Source organism: Microtus oregoni, unplaced genomic scaffold (genome assembly GCF_018167655.1).
Source record: "Microtus oregoni isolate MIOR12 unplaced genomic scaffold, Mior012 000002F_ref0000024, whole genome shotgun sequence".
Lineage (NCBI taxonomy): Eukaryota > Metazoa > Chordata > Mammalia > Rodentia > Cricetidae > Microtus > Microtus oregoni.
In genome coordinates, this window is record NW_024543061.1 from 76,711,329 (window position 1) to 76,738,747 (window position 27,419).

At 44.7% G+C, this 27,419-nt stretch overlaps 1 protein-coding gene across 3 annotated transcripts in view; it reads left to right on the plus strand.

The window, feature by feature from the left end:
- The window catches only part of Ptpro (protein tyrosine phosphatase receptor type O), a 219,757-nt gene extending 195,830 nt beyond the window's left edge, over positions 1 to 23,927 (plus strand). For all 3 annotated transcript variants that reach the window (XM_041640812.1, XM_041640822.1, XM_041640832.1), the window contains 8 exons: positions 4,232 to 4,322; positions 7,260 to 7,336; positions 8,145 to 8,279; positions 8,521 to 8,643; positions 12,761 to 12,915; positions 15,499 to 15,634; positions 21,648 to 21,768; positions 22,727 to 23,927. In XM_041640812.1, the coding sequence (XP_041496746.1) occupies positions 4,232 to 4,322; positions 7,260 to 7,336; positions 8,145 to 8,279; positions 8,521 to 8,643; positions 12,761 to 12,915; positions 15,499 to 15,634; positions 21,648 to 21,752 (822 nt within the window). In that variant the 3' untranslated portion in view covers positions 21,753 to 21,768; positions 22,727 to 23,927. The remainder of the gene's footprint in view (positions 1 to 4,231; positions 4,323 to 7,259; positions 7,337 to 8,144; positions 8,280 to 8,520; positions 8,644 to 12,760; positions 12,916 to 15,498; positions 15,635 to 21,647; positions 21,769 to 22,726) is intronic.
- The last annotated feature ends 3,492 nt before the right edge of the window (positions 23,928 to 27,419 follow it).

Sequence of the window (27,419 nt, forward strand, 5' to 3'; positions counted from 1 at the left end):
GCACCTTGTCCTGGCATCCCAGAAGACTACAGTACCACACTAGACAACTTACTCGAAGCCTTTTCATCCCCCTGGATGGTCACCTGAAGATAAGCAAACACTGCAACTGTACTGTGCTGTTAACTTGCTGCAGATGAGACCTCCACTTTTGCTCCCTCCCCCTTTCCTCCCCTGTGGATACGAGGTCTATTGACCCAGATCACTTGCCTCAAATGCACAGTCTATCCAGAGTAAACACCAAGTGTTGTCCTCTGGGTTCAAGGCAGCTCACGCTGAGAGAGAACACAGCTGGCGCTTGTTTTAGATGAGGACCGATTGACTATGCTCCTCCCATCCGTGTTGAGGGCCCAGCCTCGCTGTCAGTGTTTGAAGACCAGGCCCTTTGGAGATAATTAGGACAGACAGAGTCATGGAGCTGGGAGTCTAGTGGTGAGATCAGAGCCTTTACCAGAAGAGAAACGGGTGAGTTTGCCATCTCTTCCCATGAGCTTCACATTGACGGGACATGGGAGTACATGGGAGCTGCCAGACAGCTGCTTACAAACCGCAGATTCACAATGAAATCTACACTGCTGGCACCTTGGTTTGGGGCTTTTCAGCCCTCATGACTGAAAAATAATAACAACATTTGGTTAAAACCACAAATCTCTTATGTTCAGTATGCACATAGACACACACATACTCTCTCTTTCACACACACACACACACACACCCACACTCGTACACACATACATACACATACAGAACACACATAAACTCACACACAATCATACGTACACACTCATACACACATACATAGACTTACATAACACACATGCACACACGTACATACACATACATATACAACACACATACACACATGAACAAACACTGTACACATGCCTGTGCTTTCTTTCTCCAGAGTTAAATGATTCAACAGTCTCTGACCCAGTACTGACCACCGCAGGCCTGGGTAAATAAATCAGGCCCCTCGCAATTCATCACAGTGTTCTTGGCTTAACAGATGTTTACCCTCCCAGATGTCAGATTCAGGAGCTGAAAGGCAGAGTCATTGGAACCTCTCTCCCTCTGGAGGCTTCCGGGAGGGCACTTCTTTACCTCGCTCAGTTTCTGGTGGCCCCGGGTGTTCTTGGACTGGCAGCTGCATCAAGCCAGACTCTGAGCCCATCTTTCCGTGGCTTCTCATCTGGTGATCCATAGTGATTTATCTCTGTCAGCTTTTACAAAAGGGTTACATCCATAGGATCTAATATGGACACGCTTCTTGGTGAACACCATTCAACACTCTAGGGAGGTCTACGATACGTAAAAACCTGGCTGGCTATATTAGAAGCAAAGCAGGTGAACAGAAACCCAAGAATGACTTATGTGGCTCCAGTCCATCACCCCTACACTTTGTCTTAATGAAGATTTAAGTCTCAGTGTTTCCATATGGTTGGAGAGACAATAACGGGAGTGACTGAACTAGAAGCTTTTTTGATCTTTCACTTGGTGACAAGCTAAACTGCGAAGCCCGCAAAGCGGCTCGAGTGTCCACACCGCTGCTGCTCTACTGCAAGACTGATTTACACCTAGGCTGCTCAGTCAACTAAGCGGCTCTTACCAACTTAGGGCCTTTACATCTGGGAAGGGAACAGTCGGTGGCAGGTCTCTCCGTGAGTCAGCTGCCATGTGCACTAACAGCTCTCAGCCCTAGCCTGTTTCTAAGATTCCTTTTGTGTCTTTTCCAGTGGCTTTTTAGTCTGTGTCCAAATTGGGGTATGGAAGGGGAGTGAAGGGGAGTTTTGATTTTATCCACGCAACGGCAAAGAAAGGAGTCATTATAGACCCAAGCCAGACAAAGCAGAAACAAACACAGCCATACCATCAGAGTGTTTCACAATTGGTAGCCGGTAGCCGTAGGGCAACATTTGCCTTTGTTGAGTGTGATTATTCTATTGGATAGCACTATAAGCCAGCAAAGAATGGAGAAATTATAAGATGTATTTGGAGATAAATTGATTGATGTTGAGGAGATCTGAGCCACTTTCAAAAGACTTACAGTTTATATGTGGCACACAGAACTAAGGAAGGTATTTGACAAATTAACTGTTTTTGATAAAGTATCCTTTATGTTTTTTCTAAAGAAAGCCCACTTGTAAACATTTTTTTGTGTATAGCACAAGAGTAATATAGCAAGATGCTGAAAACCCTTCAAATGAGAAATCTGTACAATTGCAATGGCACTGGTTTTTTTCTGAAATAAGGGGGAGATTCAAATTTGTGCTGAAGTACCAACTTGCCAGTTTATCTTTAAGAATGACACCAGTTGCTCCAAAAAGCTTAGGAGTTTGTAGTGTTGAGAAGCCAAAATATGATAAAACATCAGCAAGAAAGAGAAATCTGGGCCCCTGAGGTTATTTCATTCATGTTGATAGCAATCGTGCATGCCAATGTGGACTGATAAAATCAGTAGCAAGGACGTCCAACGTGAAAGAGTCCTGAGACCAAAACCTTGATTCCTGAAGAATCAAGAGCTCTTGGGAAGAGAGCTCTTGAAGCATGCGCTTTGGATCGAGATGCGAAGGATGTGACAATCTTCCTGCTCCATCGCCTGGAACATCCTCAAATGTCTCTCTCCTTAACATCTCTCAGAGATTCCAAAATCACTCCTCCCGAGCAAGCTTCTAGCTTTTGATTCCTTAAAGTAACTGCTGAGAAGCGTTGTGAGGAGTAAAGCCTGTGGGCCTTGCTGCACCCCTGGAAGGGATTTCCTTAGTTAAGTTCAAGCACTCTGGAGTTCAGGTCAGCGACGCCTGGATAAGGTCCTTGCGAGAGCGGCGACCGCTGTAATCACAGCACCCAGGAGGCAGAGACAAGGGATCTTCAGGACAAGCTGGCTGGCTAGCCTAGCAGATTGACTCAATAAGAGACCCTGCCTCAGTAAAAGAAATGGAGAACAGTTGAGGAAGGTCCAAATGTCAACCTCGGGCCTCCCTACACAGGCACACCCACATACATGCCAACACACAAATGCATACGCACATGTACAAAATACTGGACTCTCTAAATATAAGTAATATGTCTGGTGACTGGTCAGCTTATAGAATGAGGCATACTATATAACAAAGGACAAATACAGAGGCTCTCCACAGCGCACACTCACAGGGCACACACACAGACACACACCTACAAAATCAAAACAATAAAAATACATCGTAAGAAATGTTTCATGGTTTTGCTAGATTTGCTGCTTCAGTTCTATACTAAAGAATCCCAGAAATGGCCATCCCGGTAGACGGTAATGTGGACAGCTGGGCGACCTGGGACTAGGCAAGCTCCTTAAGTTCTGTAAGACACAGGGACAGACAGCTGGGACCCCTCTTCCAGCCACTTAACCCTTTGAACTGCACTAGTCACCTGCTTATATGAAAATATCCATGTTTCTTTTGGAAATAGATTCCCAGGACAACCTACAGGTCAGCTGAGGTCACGCGATCTTCCAGCCCAGGGCTTGCCTCAGTACAACCGGTTCATCTTCATTTCTCAGGCTCCACCACTGGATATTTAGAGACTGCTCGTCCTCTGTTTTACACCATGGAGATTGCTGTCTGCTCCTTTCTCCCCTTTCTCCTTTTTTATTACTTCATCGAGGCTTATTGTCTATGAGAAAAACGGTACCCACATCTCCTCATAGAATGGGAAAGGTTTATAGGAACAGTTTATATGTGAGCTTCCCTCTTCATCCTAAACCTGGAAAGAGTTTCCTTTCCCAAGCCCCCCACTTAGACCTCACTTCTCTGGAAGATCTGTGAGAAGCTCAAGCTGTCTCCACGGTACACTGACAGCACTTCACTGCTGTCGTGCTGACAGAGAACCTTGAAATCAAGGGCCTGCAATGCTCAGGCCTCTACTTCAGGCTGTGGGTCCCAATCAGGTTGGCCCCGCATCCTGAGATTAGCAGCTTTCCCCGCCATGGGCTCTGGCTGGCTGAAGCTAGAAGGACAGAAGAAACCAAACTAAGCAAACATGTAGTGAGCTTCCATGTCCACTAAGTTCCACCCAGATTCAGCGACTGGAGCCAGCTGATGAGAAGGGAGTGGATTAACACATTCCGCCCTTAAAATGAGCCCACTGCATTATCAGGTAGCCAAGGGCGTAGTATTTCACTTGCACAGAGTCTGAGGTGGAGAGTGAGCTGTCCAGTCCACACTGTGCACAGGAACTCAAACCTCTTCTTTCTCCTTTGCAGGAGTTGAAACTGATTGGACTGGATATTCCACACTTCGCTGCAGATCTTCCACTGAACCGATGCAAAAACCGCTACACGAACATCTTGCCATGTAAGCTGGCCCACAGCCCTGATCCCAGCCCTGTCTTTTAAAGGCTTAAAGCATTGCTACTGCTGCTTACTCTGTTTCACTAGTTCCCAGCCAGACTCAGGTGCAGTCTGAATTTCAGGGCTATTGCAGCGATTTCCTGTGCCTAACTAAAGCATAGATCTTATTTGGTGGAGGGAGATTTCATTACACTGCTTTTACATAAATTGCATCTGAGCAGAAGAGACTAAGCTTTTGGCCCTTTGGGAAAGGGGCCTAGCTAAATTGGGATCAGCTAATCTGTGCTCTTAGTAAATATTTTCTGTGAATTCACTGAGAGAGAAAGGAGCTAAGGCAGTGTGCCGCAGGTAAGCAAGCGCCTTCCTCTCCCGTCTGCCTAGTTAAGCGGATGTTTAGCATTCTGTAATAAAAAGCAACATTCAAGAGAGAGGCAATAGAAAGTATGCATAGGACAGTTATGATGCCCGTAATATAGATTGATTTTTTTCATCTCTACTACCCTCAGGGCAAGCTAGTCAAGAAGGCAAACACAGAAAGAAGGATACTAAAAGTTCTAGAAAGATATCACCATTCTTCATGTGGTTGCTTGATAAAATCAGGTAGAATTATAATAATAACATTTCACATCTGCTTTTCTGAGGAAAAAGCCCCCATAACAGCCTTCCCCTAATTTCCACATTCACTAAAATTCAATTAAGTTAGGAGTCACAAAATTTGGCCACTTTAAAGCCAATACATTTCGGTAATTGAGAAATGATTTTGTTTAAAATTTTTTCTTATAATTTATTTTGGTCATATTACTTGTCCTCTCCCAACCCAATTCCTCCTATGTCCTCCTCATTTCCCCACCTACCCAGCTTTATATGTTTGTTTTCTCTCTCTCTCTCTCTCTCTCTCTCTCTCTCTCTCTCTCTCATGCACACACAGCCCAAAAATCACAAAAGAAAAATGAAAACAAACAAAAGTCAACAAAGCAAGGAGACAGAGAGGTAAAGGTGGAGAGTGCAGGGGAATAATGGGATCACAATATATAATATAGTTGAAAGCAATTTTCTTTAAAATTTTTTTTAATTAAAACATAAATCACACCATTCATTTCTCCTTCCAGCTTCTCCCAGGCCCCTTTACTCTCTTTCAATTCATGACCACTTTTCCTTTGGTCATTATTGTTACATATATGAATACAACCTGCTCAGGTTATTTTGTGTTGCTCACGTGTGTGTGTCTTCAGGGCTGACCACTTGGAACTGAATAAACAATTAGGGAGCTCATCCCTAGGGAAGCCTTATTTTTCCTTTCTCCGCAGTTGTTAGCTGCCTGTGGCTCTTTGTCTGGTGGTGGTGGTGTCTATGAGACCCCCCTTCTATGATCGTATGTTTATTTCTGTTGCTCGGTTTCATCTCTTTTTAGGCATCCATATTCTTTTCATTTGTTTGTTTGTTTGTTTATTTTTCAAGACAGGGTTTTTCAGTAGCTTTGGTTCCTGTCCTGGAGCTAGCTCTTGTAGACAAGGCGGGCCTACATAGAGATCCACCAGCCTCTGCCTCCCAAGTGCTCCGCGCACCACCACCGCCCAGCTAAGGCATCCATACTCTTAAGATATCATGAGTATAGTGTCCCTGTTATTTCTAGGAGACACAAGCAGACTTCCTGTTCTTCTGGCTCTTACAATCTTTGTCCCCTCTTCCACAATGCTCCCTGAGGTTAGGTGCAGGAGTTGAATTGTAGATGTATTGGTTAAGACTGGGCACCCATGATCTCTGCATTTTGACTGGTTATGGTTTTTTGTAATGGTCTCTGTCTGCTGCAAAGGGGAGGTTCTTCTATGAAGGGTAAGAGGTACACTCCCCTGTGGGCATAAGTGTAGGTATTTAGAATGCAGCTAGGAATTATTCTGGTCTAGTGAGGTGGTGGTTGGAGAGTTTCCTCTAAGAGCCATGCCTCACCAGCACTGAGGAGGCACCTCAGTTTCCTGTACCGGGTCCTGTTGAGTGGACTTAAGTACAATTGACAGTTGGCTACTGTCAAGAAGGGATTTTCTTGATGAAGCTTAACACCACATAGGGTTAATGTGTGTGTGTGTGTGTGTGTGTGTGTGTGTGTGAACATACATATATGTAAATATATATAAACATAGAGAAATGTTTTAAAAAAGGAATTAACATTATATTTCAGAATAAACTAAAGGAAAAGAATAGGAGAAATAACCAAGACGAAAAACTAAAATCAAAAAGGTCTACAATAATAGTATGATAACACAAAAGAGAACGAACAGGAATTGGGGTGGGGAGGTACAGGTTGGGAGGACAACACTTTAGTCTGGGGGTCTAAACACACTGGAAGGACAATAGTCACTACTGTTGGGTGATACGTTGAAGATTTTATTATAGAGTGGACTCCACATACTTTTACCGAAGAATCCAATGTGAGATGGTAGATATGCTTGTTCATTTAATAATAGTTATTTCTTAATACACACGTGGGTGAACACACATGCATATACACACACACATGCCTTAAAGATTAAATTCTATATTCAGCAATAAGAAATTTAAATTCATAGTACAATGATAATAATTTCAAAAGGCCCCTGAGTCTTCTGTTCCTTGTGTAAGGTCATGGGCTGTTGGGATCCTTTCGTAAGACAGGAATCATACATCGAAGCTATGTTCTATAACTTTCCATATGGTAACAAGATATATTAGTTCCTGCCTGAAGTGCCCGCAGATACTTCTTGCAGAGACGGAGGAGCCGAATGGCTGGAAGCTGATCATGTATTATCAGGAGAGGCTAAGGCTACAGGAGGTCTTTAGTGCAGAACTACAGTAGATTGGCTCCCTCCTCAGGGTTTGAGTTAACTTGATATTTTATGGAGACTCTTGGGATAATTTTCCTTCCATTCAGATTTTTTTTTAATGTGTCTTTTGTCCTTCCTCTTAGATGACTTCAGCCGAGTGAGACTAGTGTCCATGAATGAAGAGGAAGGAGCAGACTACATTAATGCCAACTATATCCCTGTGAGTAGAAAAGGAAATTGGGCATCCAAGTACACAAAACTGCACCATCCAGGCTGTGGGAGACCATAGGGACTGTGTGGGTGTGTGAGATGAAGAGGGGGCAGCTGTCCCAGGCCAGCAACTGAGCCCAGGGAGCAACTGAGCAGTTTCCATTGTTCCTGTTCAGAACAGGATGCAGTGGTTCCCAATCTTCCTGACCCCGTGATCCTGCATACAACTCCTCATGTTGCAGTGACCCCCAACCATAAAATGGTTTCTTTGCTACTCATAACTGTAATTTTGCTACTGTTATGAATCATAATCTAAACATCTGAAATGCAGGATATCTAATATGTGACCCCCGTGAAAGGGTCTTTTGACCCCCAAAAGGGTCACAACCCACAGGTTGAGAACCACTCTCCGGTAGTGGGAGCGGCTTTCAGACCCTCATGAGAGACCAGCAGAGTAAAATGAAGAGGGTGACGCCAAAGAGTCTCTCCCTGTGTTTAGAGTTCTGAGCCCAGATTCAAAGGGCACACCTGTGCACCTGTGCATTTAAAACAGCAAGGAAGAGTGTGGTGGTCATAAAAAAGGTGTGGACATAATTTGATAGGCTCCTACATCGCAGGGCTTTAAGTCATAAAGAACTTAAGATCACACCGACCCATACAGTCCCTCTGATTACCTCTTCCATGATAAGAAGGAGAAAATGCCGTGAAGGTGTGTGATCCTTTGCCAGCTCCGTCACCAGCAGAATGTCAGCTGTCCCCACAGGTGTGTGCGGGTGAAGGTGGCTGCTGACGTGTTAACCTTGTCATTCATCCTTCAGGGATACAACTCACCGCAGGAGTACATCGCCACCCAGGGGCCACTGCCGGAAACCAGAAACGATTTCTGGAAGATGGTCCTCCAGCAGAAGTCTCATATCATTGTTATGCTCACTCAATGCAATGAGAAAAGGAGGGTGAGTACCGACGCACTGTGTGCCTATTGGCCACGAGTACCCCCATCTGCATCTCACTCGTGCCCTGGATATTGTATCTAATCAGAGAAGCAACTCACTTGCCTAGGTTTCACCCTGACCACAGGGCTGCACGTTTCTTCTGAAATGAGGGTCCTTGCTGCCCGTCAGTAAGCACATACTCTATTTCTTCCCTGGCTTCTTTTTGTTTGTTTGTTTATAAAAATCCTACTGTTTTGCCTAGGTAAAATGTGACCACTACTGGCCATTCACAGAAGAACCCATTGCTTATGGTGACATCACCGTGGAGATGATCTCTGAGGAAGAACAGGACGACTGGGCCAGCAGACACTTCCGAATCAATTATGTAAGTTTTCAACAGATACAGGGAGGGTGGCCCCCAGCCCCACACTCTCCAGCCAGTACCCCCGTATGAGAATCTGGAGATTAAAGCATCACTATGTAAGACTGAGCATTTCAGGCTCTGCCCTGCTGCTGCCTGCAAGAGACAGTTACTCCCTATTTTCATCAAGTGTGCTTTGGAGGGAATGTTGACTTTGAAGGCCAGAGGAGGTGAAAGAAACATCTGCACTGGTCTTTCTCAAACTTGTGCAGGGCTGTCAATCACACTGATGGGGCGGGGTTCTCATTACTTGCATTAATCAGATAAGAGTGACCACCAAATACCTAAAGCGTGGATACATTTCAATTAAACATCAGAACCGACACTTACTAGTTAGAATCCTGTTCTGGGTTTTAATGTCTGAACCTCCTTAATGTCTCTCCTAGAGTTAGGTAGAGTTCCAGAAAGATCTGTTCCATTACCTGCTTCTGTCTCAGCTGACAAGACTTTGAGGGTTGCCCGTGTTAGTGCCAGGTTCCAGTGCTCACATCAGCCAAGGTTATTCAATTTGCTGTCAATAGTAAAGCATGTCCACCAGTCCAGTCCCCTGGCAATGAGCTGTCTGCTGAGAAGAAAACTTAAATGGAGAGTCCTCTTGCCTTGTTCTTTTATGTGCAGAGACACCCCTTCCTACAGGCACTGAGCAGGAGAGGATGTACTGACTCCTGTGGCCCAGCCAAATGTACCCACTGCCTGTTTTGTAAAGAACCCTGAGCTTTACAGCTCTTTCTTTGGACTGCCAGCTCCAAATAATGACATGGAGACTATTTATTAATTATGAAAGCTTGGCTTTAGCCTGTGCTTGTTCCCAACTAGCTCTTAAAACTTAACCCATTTATATTAATCTGTGTTCCACCACGCGGCTCATTACCTCTCCTAGGTACCATATCTCCAACCTCGCTGGCAAATACCCCGCCTCTCAGATTCTTCCCAGAATTCCTATCTCTGCCTGGAAGTCCCACCTATTCTCTTCTGCCTACCTATTGGCTGTTCGCCTCTTTTAAACCAAACAGAAGGTGTTTCAGGCAGATGAGGTAAAACAGTGGCATGTCTTCACACAGTGTGATCAAATATCCCACAACAGTTAGGCGTGGCTTCCGGGCTTTCAAATGTTGGGAGGACTAGAGATACAGCCAACCAGCCTAGCACTTGGATGGCAGATGCAAATCCTGGAGTTCCTCCTTCACAAAAATGGCCTTTGGCTGTTCATAGACATGGTGGCACATATCAACCACCCAGCACTTAGAAGGCTGAGGCAGGAGGACAGGGAGTATGGGGCTCACCTTAACCACACATCTTAAGACCCAGCCCTTCAAGAAAAAAAAATTTAAAGGTTATTTCACAGGAAATATTAATTCAAACTTCAGTGTGCCTAGTGTTCTGTTGGCTCACAGGCCACATTTATTTGTGATATATTGTCTGTGACTCCCATGGAAACTATAGGGCTGCAATATCTGAAAATATTAAAATACCTACCTGGCCCTTTCCAGAAAATGTGTGCTAACTCTTTATGTAAACAAAGGTTACCCAACACAGCAACAGAAGCACTCAGCAGCTCACTCACTGGTGTAGACGTAATAAACCGGTTCTTATCTACCAGCTGTAAACGGTAGCTTTCTCTGGGATGTGTAAAAAATAAAAAGTCCATGCACACGCCCAGTGTGTGTGTAGCAGGCTGTTTTGTCCCTTCCTCCTTTTGAATTGTCCAGCTCTTTTTTGTTCCCCAAGCAGCTAACTCGACTACTGACACTCCTTTATGAAGCCTTCCCAGGCTCTGAGACTTGAACCCCTCCTTGCCTGCTTTGGAGTCCCCTGCACACTGCTCCAGCTAAGCACATATCCACAGCGGTTTTCTTTCTTCGCCTCCTCCACCCTCCAGCACTGTCGGTTTCCCCAGCAAGCGCTCTTTCTCTCCGCAATGAACGTATCTGAGAATGAGCTGTTTCAGAATGAATGAAGTGCTATCCGAGTCAATTGACTTTCTACCATTGGTGATATTTCACCATCTTAATGCCATTTAAACTGAGCTTGCTTTCTGGGCTGCTTCAGCGGGGAAGCAAGTGCAAATTGCTAAAGAATAGAGAACAAATCTTCCACGTTTGCATCTGGGAGCTGGGAAAGAAATAGAGGACAGTGTAGGGTCTGTTCTCATGCCTGCTCCCTTTACAGGGAAGACTGACATAGATCATAGTGTGAACAATAATATGCTTCTTGTCCTTGGTCTTAAATGACAGCCCCATCTTTCAGTGACCACAAATAATGCAACAAACAACGTGTTTGCCTGTAAGGGGGCTCAGGGGACCCCAGCATCTGGTGGCAGGGCGCCCTCTTCAGGCAGTAAACTGGCAGAACCTAAATTGGTCAGACAAGCAATTTTTCCCCTCCAGTTTTTGTTCACACCGCCCTTCTTTCTTTGCTCCATATTGAGATGCGTAAAGCTCGAAAGAATCTTTTCAACACGATACAAATAATGAGAAAATCAGAGTAAGATAACTCAGGATAGCCGAGTCAGATCAAACAGAAGGGTTTTCTCATTTAAGCAAGGAAAACGACTTTAACGCCAGCTTGCTACTTCCCAGCACGTAGAGACTGGTGTGAATTGAATATCAAAAAGTTACTGATTCCCATGGATGTCGGGCTTTGCTATCACCTGGAAAGGCTGCTGCCAGTTCCATGGCCCTGCTCTGGAGCTGAAAGGAGACTAAGGACCCTAGTGGCTTTCCTTGTTTTATATCCGCTTGTACTTTTTAGCTGATAACATTTTCAGATTAGCTATATTGGAATATGAATGTGGAAAGACAATACGATGATCAGCACGTGAACAGAGTTGGTGTGTTTTATGAGCCTTTCTAGACAAGCCAGACGATCGGGCAACTAACTTGAAACACTCAGGGTGTTGAATAGTTAATCTTTTGCACAGTTTATTATGGAGGGGTAACTTTGGTGACATATTCCTGGAAGACAACCGTAAGGGAAGTCAGCACACATCTTCACGGTCTTTATTACACTGTGTGCCTGGAACAGGAGCCTCTGAGCGCTTTATGCTGCCTGTGAGTGGCGTACGCTCTTGGGAGCCAGAGAGACCTTGGATATAGTTGAAGTGATGGTATTGTTATCACTGTAAATCTTACCATGTATTTGCACCTTTTATTTACATAAAAATTTACTGATATAGATGCAAATTCTGCTTAAGAGTATACAGTTTTGCTCTTTGCAATTCATTTCTCTTTGCTACTTGAATATAAACGTGAACCCCAAACCATCTAAACGTTTGCTAGAATATTCTATCCAGAGCAGATTGTAGGATCTTTGCAAGCTTGATGGATGAGCAATGAACCAGATACTTGAGAAGAGCCTGGTTTGGGAACCGGCCTCACAGTTAACAAGGGAACAAATTATTCTTATAACTTCTGGAGACTAAGCAGAGCTGATCTCGAAAGATCCTTACTGATGGGCTGTATATCTATCTTAAAGTGAAGTGAGGTGCCATATACAGCTGTGCATCCCGCTGGAGCTGTACTTCAGCTGAGAATGCCGGACATGAGTGGCACTCTAGTGCTGGTCCATTCCAATGCAGAGATGGATTTTTGCACGCTGATAATAGTCTTTATCTCCAGGATGCTTTGGCACACGAATGTGATATCTTGGAAATTTTCCAGGAAAGCTCATTGGCTAGAGAATGTCTCTGGATGAAGGACCAGTGGTTCCACCAGCAGGGAATGTGATATATTGGGCTGGAAGAGAGCCCCAAGTAGGACACAAACAATAGTTTTTAAAAATTCATTGGCCAGGCCTGAGGCAGCTTCAGAATAGCAGAGGCAGGGTGTCAACCTGAGTCGACATACGCTCTTGTTCTTAGCCGCTGGTTAATAAATACGGGTTAGCCTGTGTCTCCATCTTTGGGGGCTTTGTACAATTATGATTAACCTTTCTTTTCAGGACCTGATGAGTACCATGCCAGGGCTCAGAGTTGGAAAGGGAATGGGGATAAAGAGCAGTAGAATGTAGGACCAGCCATAGTGGCTCGGGCCATGCCAGGTCTAGAGACTAATCCATGGTCTTTGGCGTTTCTCCCCTACAGGCTGATGAGGCACAGGACGTCATGCATTTCAACTACACGGCCTGGCCTGATCACGGTGTGCCTCCAGCAAATGCGGCCGAGAGCATCCTGCAGTTTGTATTCATGGTCCGACAGCAAGCCACCAAGAGCAAAGGGCCCATGATCATCCACTGCAGGTAACCTTCATCTGGCATTTACTGTTAGTTACCTGTCTCGCTGACAATGACCACTTAAGAAAGTTGACTTAGTTCAAGGGTTCAGTCTGTCTTGGTGGGACATCATGGTGGTGAGGACTTAAGGCAGCCACTGTCGTGAAGCAGAGAGATGAATATTGGCAGTGGCCAGCATTCTCTTCTTTATTCAAGCAGGGGCCACAGCCTGTGCAATGGTGTTGCCTGCCTTCAGGTTGGGCTTCTTACCCTAGTCAACCTGTCTAGAAACTTGCTCACAGCCAGGCAAGGCACTTGTCTCTAGGCCAGTGGTTCTCAGTCTGTGGATTGTGACCCCTTTGGGAGTTGAACAACCCTTTTCACAGAGATTACATATCAGATATCCTGCAAATCAGATATTTACATTAGGACTAATTGCAGTTACGAAGTAGTAATGGAAATAATTTTAGGGTTGGGGATCATTGCAACATGAGCAACTGTATTAAAGGGTTGCAGCATTAACAAGGTTGAGAACCACTGTCCTAGGTGAATCTGGGTCCTGTTTGCTTGAAAATGTTAACCATCATATATACCATGGTTTTCTTTGTATAAATTAATTATGATTTTTGAGTCCGTGTCTAGTTGTCTTACTGTATTTACTGCTTCCTTATCATATGGTTCATTTATTTCTATAGACTGTGGGAAATATTTTTTTAATTTGCTTTTAATGAGATAGAATCTTACTTTGTAGCCCTGTCTAGCCTTAAACTCACTCTTTAGCCCAGACTAGCCTTGCAGTCATTCTCCTGTCTCAGCTTTTTGTGTCCTGGGATTATAGGCATGTGCCACGATGCTCAGCTTAAAATAGATGTTATTATCCCAATTTTAAGAGCAAAAGAACATGAGAACAGAGAGATGCAAAGATTTACAAAAGTTCACTCAACCAGAGCAAAAAATTACAATTCAAATCTCCACATATGGGTCTCCAAAGGCCAAATACCATGTGACATCACCATTGAACTCTAGAGTGAATGTAGCACAATAAATCTCAGGTCAAATTCTACAAAGCTTCTCATGACTCAGAACAGTCTAAACAGACTTAAGAGAAAGCAGCGGGAAAGAAAACATAAAAGTATTCGGTATGTTGATAAATATGGTTGCACTTTAAAATTGCGTCTGGAATTTCAGAAGCAAAAGTAAAATGGGATGAACGACTTCTAACATTACTTCAAATCACAATTCATACTCATTCTTTATATGAAGTGTTACCTCTAGTGTAAACCTTGCCTTCCCACTAGTGAACACAAAATTTATCCTCATGACAAAATGTCATAAAACTGTTGGGCAGACTCAAAGAGGCAGAAGTAGGGTAGGGATATCAGGACAGGCATTAGCAATAAGCCCATCAAGAGCAAATACATGGCTAACCTGGGATCTACTTCCTTGTCTCTATAAGCCATGTTGATGCTGTGTGTATGTATGTGTGTTCTGCTGTGGTGTGTGTGTGTGTGTGTGTGTGTGTGTGTGTGTGTTAAGTGTGTAAATGTTCAGGATCAATAGTGCTGGTGAGCCGCTAAGTTGCCATTGAAGGAGGACCCAGTCCTTCTCATCTGCCCACCATAGACTTTCGCAGTTTCAAAGCAGGCCGCTGAAAAATGAGATTATTCTCCAAACAATTCTCTTGCGGCTTGCAGCTGTGGGGTCAAAGGCACACACTCCTTCCACAGCTGCCAGGAGGTACTGTTCAGGGTGGGACTTGACAGGGGCATACTTAGTGGAAGATCATTTCCTCTGAGAAGCCCCGGGAGAGAAGAATTATCTAATAAAAAAAGCAAATTGAGCTCTGAACTTGAGGCTTTTAGTTTTGGTTTTTTCCTCTAGCAAATCCCACATGTAAATTGGCTTTGACCGTTTCTTTGTCCACAATGTGAGTGTGATTTAGAGTTCAGAGCCTTCAGCCCTCTGAGTGATGGGAAGAAGAGAAGAGAGCTGGCTTTGACACGGAGAGGGGGAGCCTGTGTGGAGAGCTGGCAAAAGCGGTCCACATCTAGCCACACTCTGAGCGCTGGGATCCGGAGACCGCATGAGAAGGCCTTCAAGCGTTAGCTTTGACTTTAAAGCAGTTACTTAAAGGATCACTGAGAATTTCGTGCATATTCCTAAGGCAGATCAATGAAGGCACAATCTGTGACGGGGAGCTGAACATGTACAAAGGTCTATGGCCCTAAGCTAGAGTTAGGCAGTGGGCATATAAACCGAACCTGTGAGCAGGGCTCCAGGTTCCTGAGACAGAAGGCTGATATTGTGCAACCCTACCTCAGGGGGAGGGAGGATCAGTTCCAATGATCTTTACTCTCCTCCAAAACCAGAGACCCCAGGGCAGAAGTGGTGCAAACTCTTGCCTCTTTAAGTCAAAATCAGTGATGGTCAAAAAATATGACACCCGAGCAACACTAACCACGTCTGCATTCTCAAGACACAGCTAAGTGGAAGACACTGTGCTAGGAGAGTTTTTCCCCACGGGGCTAGCGGCTTTAGGCATTTCTGGTTGGCTTCCAACAGCAGGGAAGCCTGCCGTGACTCACCTGCCATCTGAACCTTCTTTTGCAGTGCCGGCGTGGGACGAACAGGAACCTTCATTGCCCTGGACAGGCTCTTGCAGCACATTCGAGACCATGAATTCGTGGACATCTTAGGACTGGTTTCGGAAATGAGGTCATACCGGATGTCAATGGTCCAGACAGAGGTAAGAACTGAAGCAATATGTATGCTTAAGTCTGCACTTGACCGAAAGCCCCCCCTTATCCAACTCCATGTTTTAATAGGGCTGTTGGGGTGATTTCACATCTCTCTTTCTCATTTTCTTGCTGTGTTTATTCCAGACGACCCCAGTACAAAATACATAGGTGTTAGCCTCTTATACTGTGTATAAGTAACTATACTTGTTCTGGCTTCCTCTGCCTTCTAGGGACATGGAGCCTGTAGATGTGTCTCCAGCAGGATAAAAGCTTTTTGGGTAGTATGGAGCCCGCTGAAGGTGGCAGTCAATCTGGATAAGGGCCACCAAAGGAAGACAGTAGGACAGATACCATTTGACGTATACTTGAGATGACAGGCTGGTCAATAAGTTCTCCACTGCTTTGGTTTCTTTCTCCATGTGACTGTCTCCATTCACTTTAGATGACAACTCCTGGTTCTATTTGTGCATCTGTCTCCCTTGGTTTCAAGGTTTGCCAGTCTCAATCCACCTTCGCTGTCCCATCCTCTTAAACCCCAGAATTCCCCCGGGGTTATTTACCAATGTTCCCTCTGCCTGTTTCTTTCCCAAGTCATTCATTCCCTTGAAGCCTTAGAATGGACTCACCCTGGAAGGACAGCTCCGGGCCACGTTGCACAGCCCACCAGTGACAGCCAGAGAGGATCTCTGTGTGTGTGTGAACACCGAACACCGAAGTACAGAGGCTTCTTTATAATCCAAATCACTTGTCTTTAAGATCACTCCCTGGCCTCAAGGGTACAATAGAGCATTTCCTGGAGGAGCGTGTGGGAGGGGAAGGCTTGAGGAAAAGAACAAGGTCAAGCCAGACCTCTCTCTTTACCAGACAGTTCTTTTAATGTCTTGTTCTTCCTCCTGCAGCTTCCACCAAGCACCACTAGATGGCAATATAACTCAAATAGCCCGGAGGGTAATGGCAGAGTTCCATATTGACTTTCTTATCTTTATTTGCTTTTTCTTCCTGCTCCATCTTTCCAGTTCTGTCTGAACAAGGCTCAGCAGAGTCATTCGAATGTGTTTGTTGCCGGGTTGCACCCAGGTCACAGTAGTTTGGGTCAATGACCCACTAACACTCAGATACGTTAATGACAATTAGGAAACAGATCCTAGGCAGGATCTTGTCCCTTTCAGAGAAGCTTCTTGTTGCAGTAGGTGGCAACTCACAGGCAGGCCCACAACTGGTCAGGTTGCAGGAGACTGCTGAGTGACCAGCCTTAAAGGGGAAGTCCATATCACACTCCTTCCTCCAGAGGCTCAGCATTCCTCATGAAAGAGGGGGCAGAAAGATAACAAGAGCCAGAGGCCGTAGATAATGATAAGGAAGCATTGTTTTCTGAACACAGCAGAGCGGGTGCCAACGTGAACTGCAGCAACAGTAAGGACAACCTGTATAAGATCAGACCAGACAAAATCCCAGCGTGGAGAGGGGGATGTGGGCACGGGGGTGCTGTGGACAAATGGTGGGTGACTCTAGGGAGAGGCAGTCAGGTTTCTGCAGGGAAGCAGGACACGGGAAGCTACCCCACCCCCATGCGCACACAGGCAGCGCTATTGTTTATACTCAGAGTCTAAATAAAAGAGCGTCTGAAGTTGGAAGGGGGAAAGTGGTGGGAGGATAAGGGAGAGGTGGGAAGGGAGGAAATGGGGGCTGGATCTGAGCCCAAACTTTTGGTTTTCAACTTCCATAAACACATATCCCAGGATGCAATAAAACCACGTCCATTATATGCAATATACATTTCATAAAACATATTCCTATATAATATGTATAAATCCCCATATTTCATAAGACATCGTATTTTAAGCATCTTGCTGGTTGAATTATCTGACAAACTTCCTCCATTTATACCCTTTTAACTTTATAGATGTTGATTACAGACTGTTTAGACTTTTGACAACTATCCTTCTTTAAAAACTGCCTTTCTATACATGGTTCCTCCCGCTCATTCCCCGCTCCACTATTTGTCTTCAGGTATGATAATCGCCGAAGCCAGGCCAGTCTCCGTGGGGCTGGCTTCCCGCACAGCTAGGACAATGCTTTGTTTTCTCCCTTATTTTTGGCCACAGTTTTAGGTATCTGGCTTCCTTCTTTACAGTCTCATTTCTGGTTGACATCTCCATGAAAACAGTCGTTTGAAAGTGTGCCTTTCCTTCCAGGAACTTGCTGAGAGATTCAAAGTCATGAAAGGGGCCCAGGTCTGGCCCAGGTCTTGTGGCTTCCTGCCTTTCCAACCCCCTAGCTTTCCCCTTGAGTTCCCTCAGCAATGGACGCCGTCGCTTGTGTGTTTGTGCCTGTTTTATCGGTTAGATCTAGAACATCTTGTTCATTTATCTAATTTGCTTGTTTCTCTGTTCTCCCTGGTCCAACCTGTATTTTCCAATGCTAAGTGGATTTATCTCACATTGTCCTTCAGCCCACTCACATTTGAGTCCCGCTGCCTGCTAATTTACTTGGTTAATAAGTAAAGAACAAAGAACAAAATGATTTTTCCCTGTGCTTGTCAATAAAGCATGCCAATCAAGAGGACAGAATCTGTCTCCAGCTGAGCGCTGGTCTTCCTGGCCACGATCAACCCAGGGATGGAGAAACACATTTCTTCTCATTTCCAACCTTCTCCACACTCCTGACCTCCTTGATTTCAACACACCATGCGATCCCCTGGAATGGCCAAAGTGACTAATTCAAGTAGTCATGTCCTCGGGGTCTCTCTGGAGACCAGACCTTTCGGTCCTGACCATTTTCATTTGATTGGCATACTTCAGGACTTCTCCATCCTGGTGGAGAGATAACACCGAGCCGGAACCTGGGGAGAGGGCCAGAGCCTCAGCTTTAGGACTTCACGAATCAGGTCGCCGCTTCCGGTTCTCACTTCTCATCTCTAAAGCGGCTGGAAATTCTCATGCATTGTCTTAAAGAATATAGCAGATGTCTTATATATAAGATGACAAGATCCATACAAGTGCTTTGAATTCATACTACACTACCTACAGATGGCTGGAACCCCCTCCTTCCTTCCCCTGCACTCTGTTCTATTCTTAGCAAACATTTCGTTTGTTTTTCTTCCAATTGCCTCTCTGGAGGTCATTTGGGGTTTTGCTTTGAGCAGATTGTCCTCACTATGGGCAGCTTGGCTTTCTCTGGGTCTTATGGATTTATCCATAAATAGTCTTTTACTTACTTTTTCCAATGCTTTATGGTTTTGTCATTGTGATGATTGCTTTTGCTTGGTTTGGAGTTTCAGATTTTTTTTTTATCTAGTATATACTAACTATACATAATAATTAGATGAATAATATATAACAGTGAGATTCATCATGGCATTTGTACACGTGTGTATAATGGATTTTGATTGCATTCACGTACCCCCATTACTCCCTTGTCCCACTCTCATTGAGCCCCTGCCCTTCCCAATTAGTCTTCCTCACATCTTTGTGTGTTCCTGGGATCCAAGGAGCCTAATCACAGAACTTTTAAGAGCAGGGATGAGGGATTATTTACAGGAGCAGGGGCAAGTTCCCTGTGACTGCACCACTGAGGAAAATGTGTTAAGTTTGTTTGTGTTTTCGACACGAAGTTTGGCTAGTGGGCAGCTGTGGAGTGAGAGTCAGACCAGAACCCTGTCCATTCCCAGTGTTCATATAACCCCAAAAATAATGGAGCAAAGTGTGAGGACCATGGTGGGCGGCTCAGTGTGCTGAGGCTCAGAGTTGTGTTATCACAACATAAGGGAACGTGTTTTCTCCAAAGCTTGTTCAGAACAGAGGTGAGGTTCCAGCCTGCTGGGGCTTGAAGCATTTGTTTTTATCTTTTGTGTTAAGTTGTTTACATGAGACCATTTAAAATCCTGTGGCCCTCTTGGCTGGATTATTTAGGGGTGATGTTTAATTGTACCAATTATAATGAAACAATTGTAGTAAAGAAGGAAAAAAAACCATCAAATCAACTTATTTAGTGGCACAGAGATAACTAACTTTAATGTCTAGGGGATTTTATCTCAGCTTTCAGTCATGTATGTTACATACATACATACATGCATTTGTGTTTATGTGTTACATACATATATGCGTGCCTTTCTTTCACACTGAATTTTCACATAGTATATTAATATACACGCATACACATATATCTCAAACTACCCAAAGCTCTTAAACTCCATTTCAAAGACGAATGTTTCTTTAGATTGCTTTCTTATTTGTAGAACATTGAATATTTTTCTGCATTTTCCCACTGTCTGTGTCTGTTTAAAAAGCACATGATCTATTGAGCATTAACTTCAGCTTTTGCTACTTTATACTATTATCTGTGCCCACACCATTTATTAATTTACCTCTCCAACAGTAAGAAATGATGACTACCTTAATAAGCTCAAAATTATTACTATGTGTTCTTTTTCCCTTCTTTAGCTGTGCTGTTCATATATGAAAATAAACATTTTAATTTACATTTTTCCCTACTGGAACTTTATTTTCTGAGACAGAGTTTCATTGTACAGTCAATGCTGACATCCAACTCTTGTTCCTCCTGCCTCAGCCTCCTCCCTGCGGCTGAAATGACTGCCATGTGCCACCCCCCCAACTACTCGGCCACCATTTGCATATGTCTTAATATTCCTTCTACTTGCTTTAAAACTCCCTAATAAACATGGACACAAATTAGGAATTCAAGACAGTTTCTCCTTTCCCCGGCATGTTGTAGATAGTGATTGTTTATCTGTAGCTGTTCCTGATCTGTGAGACCGTCCAACAAAAGCTAACTCTTTGCCGCTGTGGAGTAACTTTGAAAGCATCTCCCTTCCAATATGCTTCTCCCCTTTGCCATTTGTAACATAGAGAAGCTTGAAACTTCTTTGTATTTTCCCTATTGCTTTCAATTTTAGGATCGTTTTTTGTAATATAATCAGAAAGGAATTAACCCCTCTTTCCCTCTTCATGTTCTTTGCCTAATTTATACTTCTAGAGTTTGTGCTAATGTACAAAGAGGTGGGAATTCTTTAGCTACATGTCATGGCCTTCAGCACTGTGCCATGATACTCTGTACCATGCAGCAACTTCACCTTAGAAAGCTGGGGCTGGGTACCTGAAATTTGCTGAGAGAGAAGTTCTGGAAGTACTCTCATCACCAGAAAGGAGAATGGCCACCATTCACTGACATGTCTGATAACTATCTCTCTGTGTGCATCAGATCATGTTTTATAGCTTACCCACATATTACTTACCATTCCTTAATAAAGCTAGAAAAAGACATGGCATACATTCTGCTATATGGGGCATCAGAGCTGACAGCCCAGTGGGTACAGAACTTTCTTTTTTTTTTTTTGTTGTTTTTTTTTGTTTTTCGGGACAGGGTTTCTCTGTGGTTTTGGAGCCTGTCCTGGAACTAGCTCTTGTAGACCAGGCTGGTCTCGAACTCACAAAGATCCGCCTGCCTCTGCCTCCCAAGTGCTGGGATTAAAGGCGTGCGCCACCACTGCCCGGCTGGGTACAGGACTTTCTGTGCAGGCATAGGGGACTGAGTTCGGGTCCCTAGCACCCAAATTAGAAGCAGGTCATCAGGACAGTAGCCTATATTCCTAGTGCCGGGAGACAGAGACAGAGGACCCTTGGCGCTTGCTAGCCAACTGGTCTTGCCAAATCACTAAGCACCAGGTTCAGTGAGGAAATTTGTGCTATAAAAATAAGGTGGAGAATAATAGAGGAAGATGTTTGATGCTGACCTCTGGCTCCCACACACGTGTTCATGTAAATGCTACACAGACGTGCACACACACAAACACACACACGTGGGAAGTGGCATTCTAGGATCTACCACTTATAAAATACCTTTAAAGTTCAATACCTTGGGTTTTCAAGTTACAGCGTTGTCTCCGTAAAGACATGCAAGTGGTTTCCCTCTGCACCAGATCCTGACCATCACGCCGCCTGCACGGGTGCCTCCTCCGCACACATGCTCCACTCTGAGGCCTGCCTCTGTGGTCTCTCCTAGGAGCAGTACATCTTTATCCATCAGTGTGTGCAGCTGATGTGGCTGAGGAAGAAGCAACAGTTCTGCATCAGCGATGTCATCTATGAGAACGTCAGCAAGTCCTAGTTCTGGATCCAGAGCCGTAAGTAGAGTGCAAAAGGACCTGTGTGATTCTGACTTCACCACAGCCTTCCTGTTTGACTGAGGTGCACAGGAGGGGTCACAGGGAGTCACAAACACCCACTGCATATTTTGTGTCACACAGAGACACTTCAATGCCCCCTTGAGGTCACAGTGGCAGAGGAAACCTTTGACATCCATGGTTAGTTTTCTCTCCGCCCAAAACCTTTCATCATTCTGATACTGGTTTTCTCTCTGCCACTTAGAGACAGTGCTTTTTGACTCTACCCAGACAGCTGTGCAAATGTTGTGTTGATTACAAGAATTATGAGCTGGGGTGAGGACCCCAAAAGAGTTTGAAATGTAATGGATACTCCCCCAAAAGAAAGGCAATATTGACCACAGAGCCTAAGGATTATGGTTTCTAAAATTTCCTAGATTTCACTCATTGTGTGAGCAGCTATTGGGGAGGTCACTAAAACATTAGTGATGTGTTCAATGGGGTGCACTCACATTTTGACCTCAAGATCTGATCTGGCTAAAGTAACAAGTAGCCTCTACGTTTATCAGTAACAGAGCAGTATTTTAGTCACTAGAAAGGCACAGGGGTCACTGATCGAGTGAGAGGGGGCAGTAGAACATGACTGGAGAAATACAGAAGGATCGGAACATGTGCTGTTTCACTGTGATAGGATAGTATCATCCTGGTACCTCTCTATCCACCAAGGAAAAATCAGAGCATCATGGGCCAGCTGAGGATGGAGCACGAGGAAAGTTAAGAGACAGATGTGTGAATGGAGAGAAAGTATTCAGGCCGTGGAAAGGACAAGTCCCCAAAAGATACACAGATAAATTCAGCCCCCCCCCCACGAGTCGTGTGTGTGTGTGTGTGTGTGTGTGTGTGTGTGTGTATAGTAAGGTGACATTTGGAGGAGGTTGTTAATGTATCAGATTGCTAACCATCTTTCTCTTATCCACAGGTGAGGACATGGTATCTACCCATGCTCTCTAGCTTCCAGAGTTTTCGCAGGGGCTCTTTACCTAAATTGAGTCCCTGCTGTGTAGTAAGTACATGGCCAAGGAGGTGATCTCCCTCCTAGAATCCAGACTTAGCCTTAAGGAGCTTATGGTATCTTTTGGAATCTTTACTTCTGGACATCTGATGGACCAAATTCGCTAGGATTCCAGGAAGGTCAAAACGCTCCGCAAAGGGCAGGGAGCGCAACGCTACCTGACAGCTTAGTTGGCCCTTTGCTGCTTGGGCTGGGCTGATTTTTTTAAGTGCAATAATTTTTGTATAATTGTGATTTTATCAGAAGGTTGAATTGTTATCTGCCCACATCATTGATCAATGCCACAGCCCTGGAGAGAACCAACATTACTACAGAGGTGTACCTCACTACTGAAGAGGCGTAGCCATACAGGAAGAAGCGATAAATCTACTTCAAAGAAAATGAGCGAGAATGACCCACGCTCCAACCTCGAAGCTACGGGATCAGGAATGGGTGGGCAGATGGGGAGAAAGGGTCCACCCACACCCATCAGCCAGCTTATCTTTTCCTATTGCAAATACGAAAACCTGTTTCAAAGTAGAGTAGGAAAAAAAAAAATTATTTGTCTGACTTGTCGTAGTTCCCAGTGGGTTTCTTCCTTGTTGACAGTTGGGAGTTTCTTCCCTGTCCCTTTTGAACTAATGTCACAGTCCTTTTCAAACAGCCAGAGCTGATTCCGCCGTTTTGAGTCTGACTCTGAGCTCCGCTGCTGTCTGAGCTAGTCTTGGTGCCTCGCCATTTATTGTTCTGTCCACCCGTGTACACAAGAGCAGTTCCTCTAAAGTGATAGGCTGTAAAAATGCACTTTCTTTCCCCACCCAGAAGAGATGGGAAATCAGAAGTTATGACAACCAACTCAGCATGCTAGGACAGTTACTGGACACCAACCCTTACAAATATCATAGAGCGTCTGTATGGATTCCGACAGAAGATTCCTCTTGGGTTTCTTTTCTTTTCTGCTGTCAGATTAATTTTCATTGATGTAGCTAGTGGCATTTAATTCTTTGGATTTTGTATGATTAAAATACATGATTGTGTGTTGTGACCATGAATGTTGTCGACATGAACATCGCGGGCACTGTGAGAAACTGCTATTTTGTGCCACTTCCCAAGGATAGATGAGGTGATGTGCTAGGTCAGAGGTTCTCAACCTGTGGGTCTTGACCCCCTTGGGGGTCAAATGGTTCATTCCCAGGGGCTGCATATCAGATATCCCGTATACCAGATATTTACATTACAATTCATAATGGCAGCAAAATTACAGTTATGAAGTAGCTATGAAATAATTTAATGGTTGGGAGTCACCACAACATGAGGAACTATATTAAAGGTTGTAGCATTAGGAAGATTGACAATCATTCTTCTAGACATAGAGGTCAACATTTGAATTGAAAATGATACAATCAGCTGCTTCTCTGTAGTAATGTGGTTGTCGGGAGCCCGCTTGTGAGTCTGATATTTGGCCCCCACTTCAGGTTTCCCTCCATGTCCAATTATCTTCTTTTTATCCCCAGGGTTTACTTCATTTTTCATTATGTGTAACTCTCTGTGTGGATAGGTATATGCATGTGTGGGTGCAATACCCATGGAGTCCAGAAGAGGGTATCAGATCTCCTAGCTTTGGAGTCCTAGGCAATTGTGAGCCATCTGACACGGCTGTTGGGGACCCAACTCAGGTCCTATGCAGGAAGAGTACATGCTCTTAACAGCTGAGATTCCTCTCCAGTCCTCTTCCAGAAACTTCATAAGGTCAGTTTAGTGCTTTGTCACTGACTTTCATGACAGTAAAGGGTACCAAATGAACAGCTCACACCCCCACTGACTCTTACGACTGTTGAGTCTTGGACACAACAGACCTTGGCCTGATATTTCAGGACAGTAAGCCTCTTTGCCTGGCAGGGGGATGGCAGGTTATATCCGTACCCTGCAGACTGGCAGGTGGGACTTCATAGGGAATGCCAGTTTTTTCACCTACTTGGCTCTCCTTCCCCACACCTTCCTGCTGCCTCCTCCTCCTCTCACTCTGCTCTTCCCCCCTCCTGGACATTTTAATAATGCACCATGCCAGTCTCCAAAATGAACAGAGTTAAAGAAAGGTAGCAAGCATCTGTGTGACATCCTTAGAACCTGACACAGAGGTCAGAGGTGGATCTGTGTAACCACGGGAGAGCTGCTTAGAAGATGTGGCCTTCTCATGGTGACAAAGACACTTACATAGACTCCATAGCCTGGACCATGGCAGCCTATGAAAGCGAGCACTTCATACATCTTTCATGTTCTTGAGCACCCCTTCACAGAAGGGATCTAGTGGCTTAGGCCAGCTTCCTCAGAGAAAGAAAAGAAGACACTAAAACTTGCATTGCAGACACAGAGTCGAGACTGCAGAGAGGTCACACAGAGACACGTTTCCAGATCATTCTTTCCATCTCTGTTCTCATCACTCTGTCCCCTGGTGCCCCTCAGGTTCTCAACTTCAGGGAAGGAAAGATGTCCAGCTAGCAAAGGGGTCAGCTTTTCCTTCTCACTGTGGATTTGTTGAACTTCAGTTAGCACACTGTAAAATGCTCATAACCGCACCATAGTTCCACAGCTGTACAAATTCTCAAAAGGGGTGAATCCCCCAAAGATTCTCTGGTGTGCCCTGAGGCCACTCCACACAGTTCTGTTTCTAACCCCATCTGTGGTCCAGCGAGAAAGAACAACCGCCACACGAGGATTCTTCTCAGATCACGCTTTAATGGAGTGCCCTTGGTTGAGGGAGAGCAGGAAGCGAGGGGGGCCTGAGAGCACTAAAGCAGCTGCTTATATAGGGAGTAGGCACACGGGTCGTCCTGTGATTGGTTGCCACCATCAGCTGTCACCAGACTGCATTGGGATAGGCCCAAGGGCCCTTATCCACCGCGCATGCGGGAAGCAGGGGACACGCAGCTCCCAATGGGACAGGATGTCAGCGCCATCTTGTAATGGCGATTCTGTCCAGCTCCCTGCACCCACCCACCCTGGCTTTATCATTCAGAAGTGAGGTTTCCAGGGTCTCTTTGGTTGTGCGATATTTTGATTGTGTTCTGACAAATAAAGCTTGCTTTGAGTCAGAGGGCAGAACTAGCCACTAGCCTACCATAGAGGTTTGGAGAACTGTAGAGAGAAGGACAGGAAGTGGTAAGGCGGGGCTGAGACAGGATCTCCGCCATTTTGGATGGAGGAACTGTCACGGTAGGAAGTGACAGTGGCTCCTACCATGTTCTCTGATTTTTCAGGTTTTTGCCCCAGTATTTGACTCCCAATTTTGTATTCATAAAGACTGCTAGTTATTTTAAAAAATCATTTGAGTGAGGCCTTGTATTGAATAAGCACACAGACTAGCAAACACAGTTCACAGGTACCTGTGCAACACACAGAAAGAGCTAGGGAGGGTAGACTTACAAACCATTTGTCTACTTTGGGGTTGAAAAAGACAGGCTACAAAGTTAGTTCACAAACTACCCCAAAGTCTGACTTACAAATGTAATATTAACACAAATCTATCCATCCATCACTGGAAAATGTATGATTATATGTAAACTGAAAAGAAAATAAGAAGTGGGGCTTTTTGACAGCTCTGTAATCTGGACTCTTCTTCATTGTCTCACTGCAAAGAAACACAATATTATTCTTAAACATTTACATGTCTTGTGAGTGAGGAAATCCACTAAGATGCTTTTAATGTTGGATTTTATAATACATTCTTAAAGCTGTCCCCCTGAGGGCAACATAGCTTTCAGAACAGGCTGTAGTGTCCACATAAAAAGCAAGAGCCAGAGGCTTTGTGTCTAAATTTTCTACAGGCCACATGATATCTGCTGGCTGGAGGATTGGCCTTTCTCCAAGGAGTTAAAATTACTGAGTCCGATCTCTGAGGGCAGAATTCCCCCTGCTCTCTAGCAAGGAGGCCTTCCTTTGCACCCTGGGGAATGTCTGATGCAATGTACTTCAAATAGCTGGCCCATTTCCCAGCTCACAGATCTCCAGCCTGGTGCTTGGCACGGGGCGCAGAATCAGGAACCATGCCCAGGACCAAATATGATATTCACCTTGGCCAAATGGGTTACGGAGGATCAAAACATAACACAGAGAAATGGAGACACTCACTGCTGGTTTTCAGCCGTCTGTGGTGGGTGCCCGGGAGAGAAATTGCAGCATGAAGAAGAGGAGGACCTTTGTTTTTAGAGTCAGTGAGGGGCTTATCACAAGACAGCCTATCAAAGCCTCTCTTATTCTCAAAGCTAATCATTACAGTCATCTTCAGTTCAGTGACTCATGTCCATGAGGAAAATGTCCAATCAAGAAAAGGTTTTGTGACAACTTACGTAGTACACTACATCAGCACAAGGAAACAATTACCGGATCCTAAAAATTGGTTTGGAATTGGAACTTGTTTTTGGGAGGATCAAGTCAGCCCTTGTCTGTTTTCTTTCATGTTTTCTTCTGCCTAGGCCTCAGTTCTCACCTTGTAACTGGGCAGGTAGGTTCCAGGGTACATGCAGCTTCACACAGATGCTTTGAATAGGCCACAGGATGCTCTCAGGCAGGATGGATACAACATTTACACTTGACCCTCAGGACAAGGATGGCTTCTTTCTCA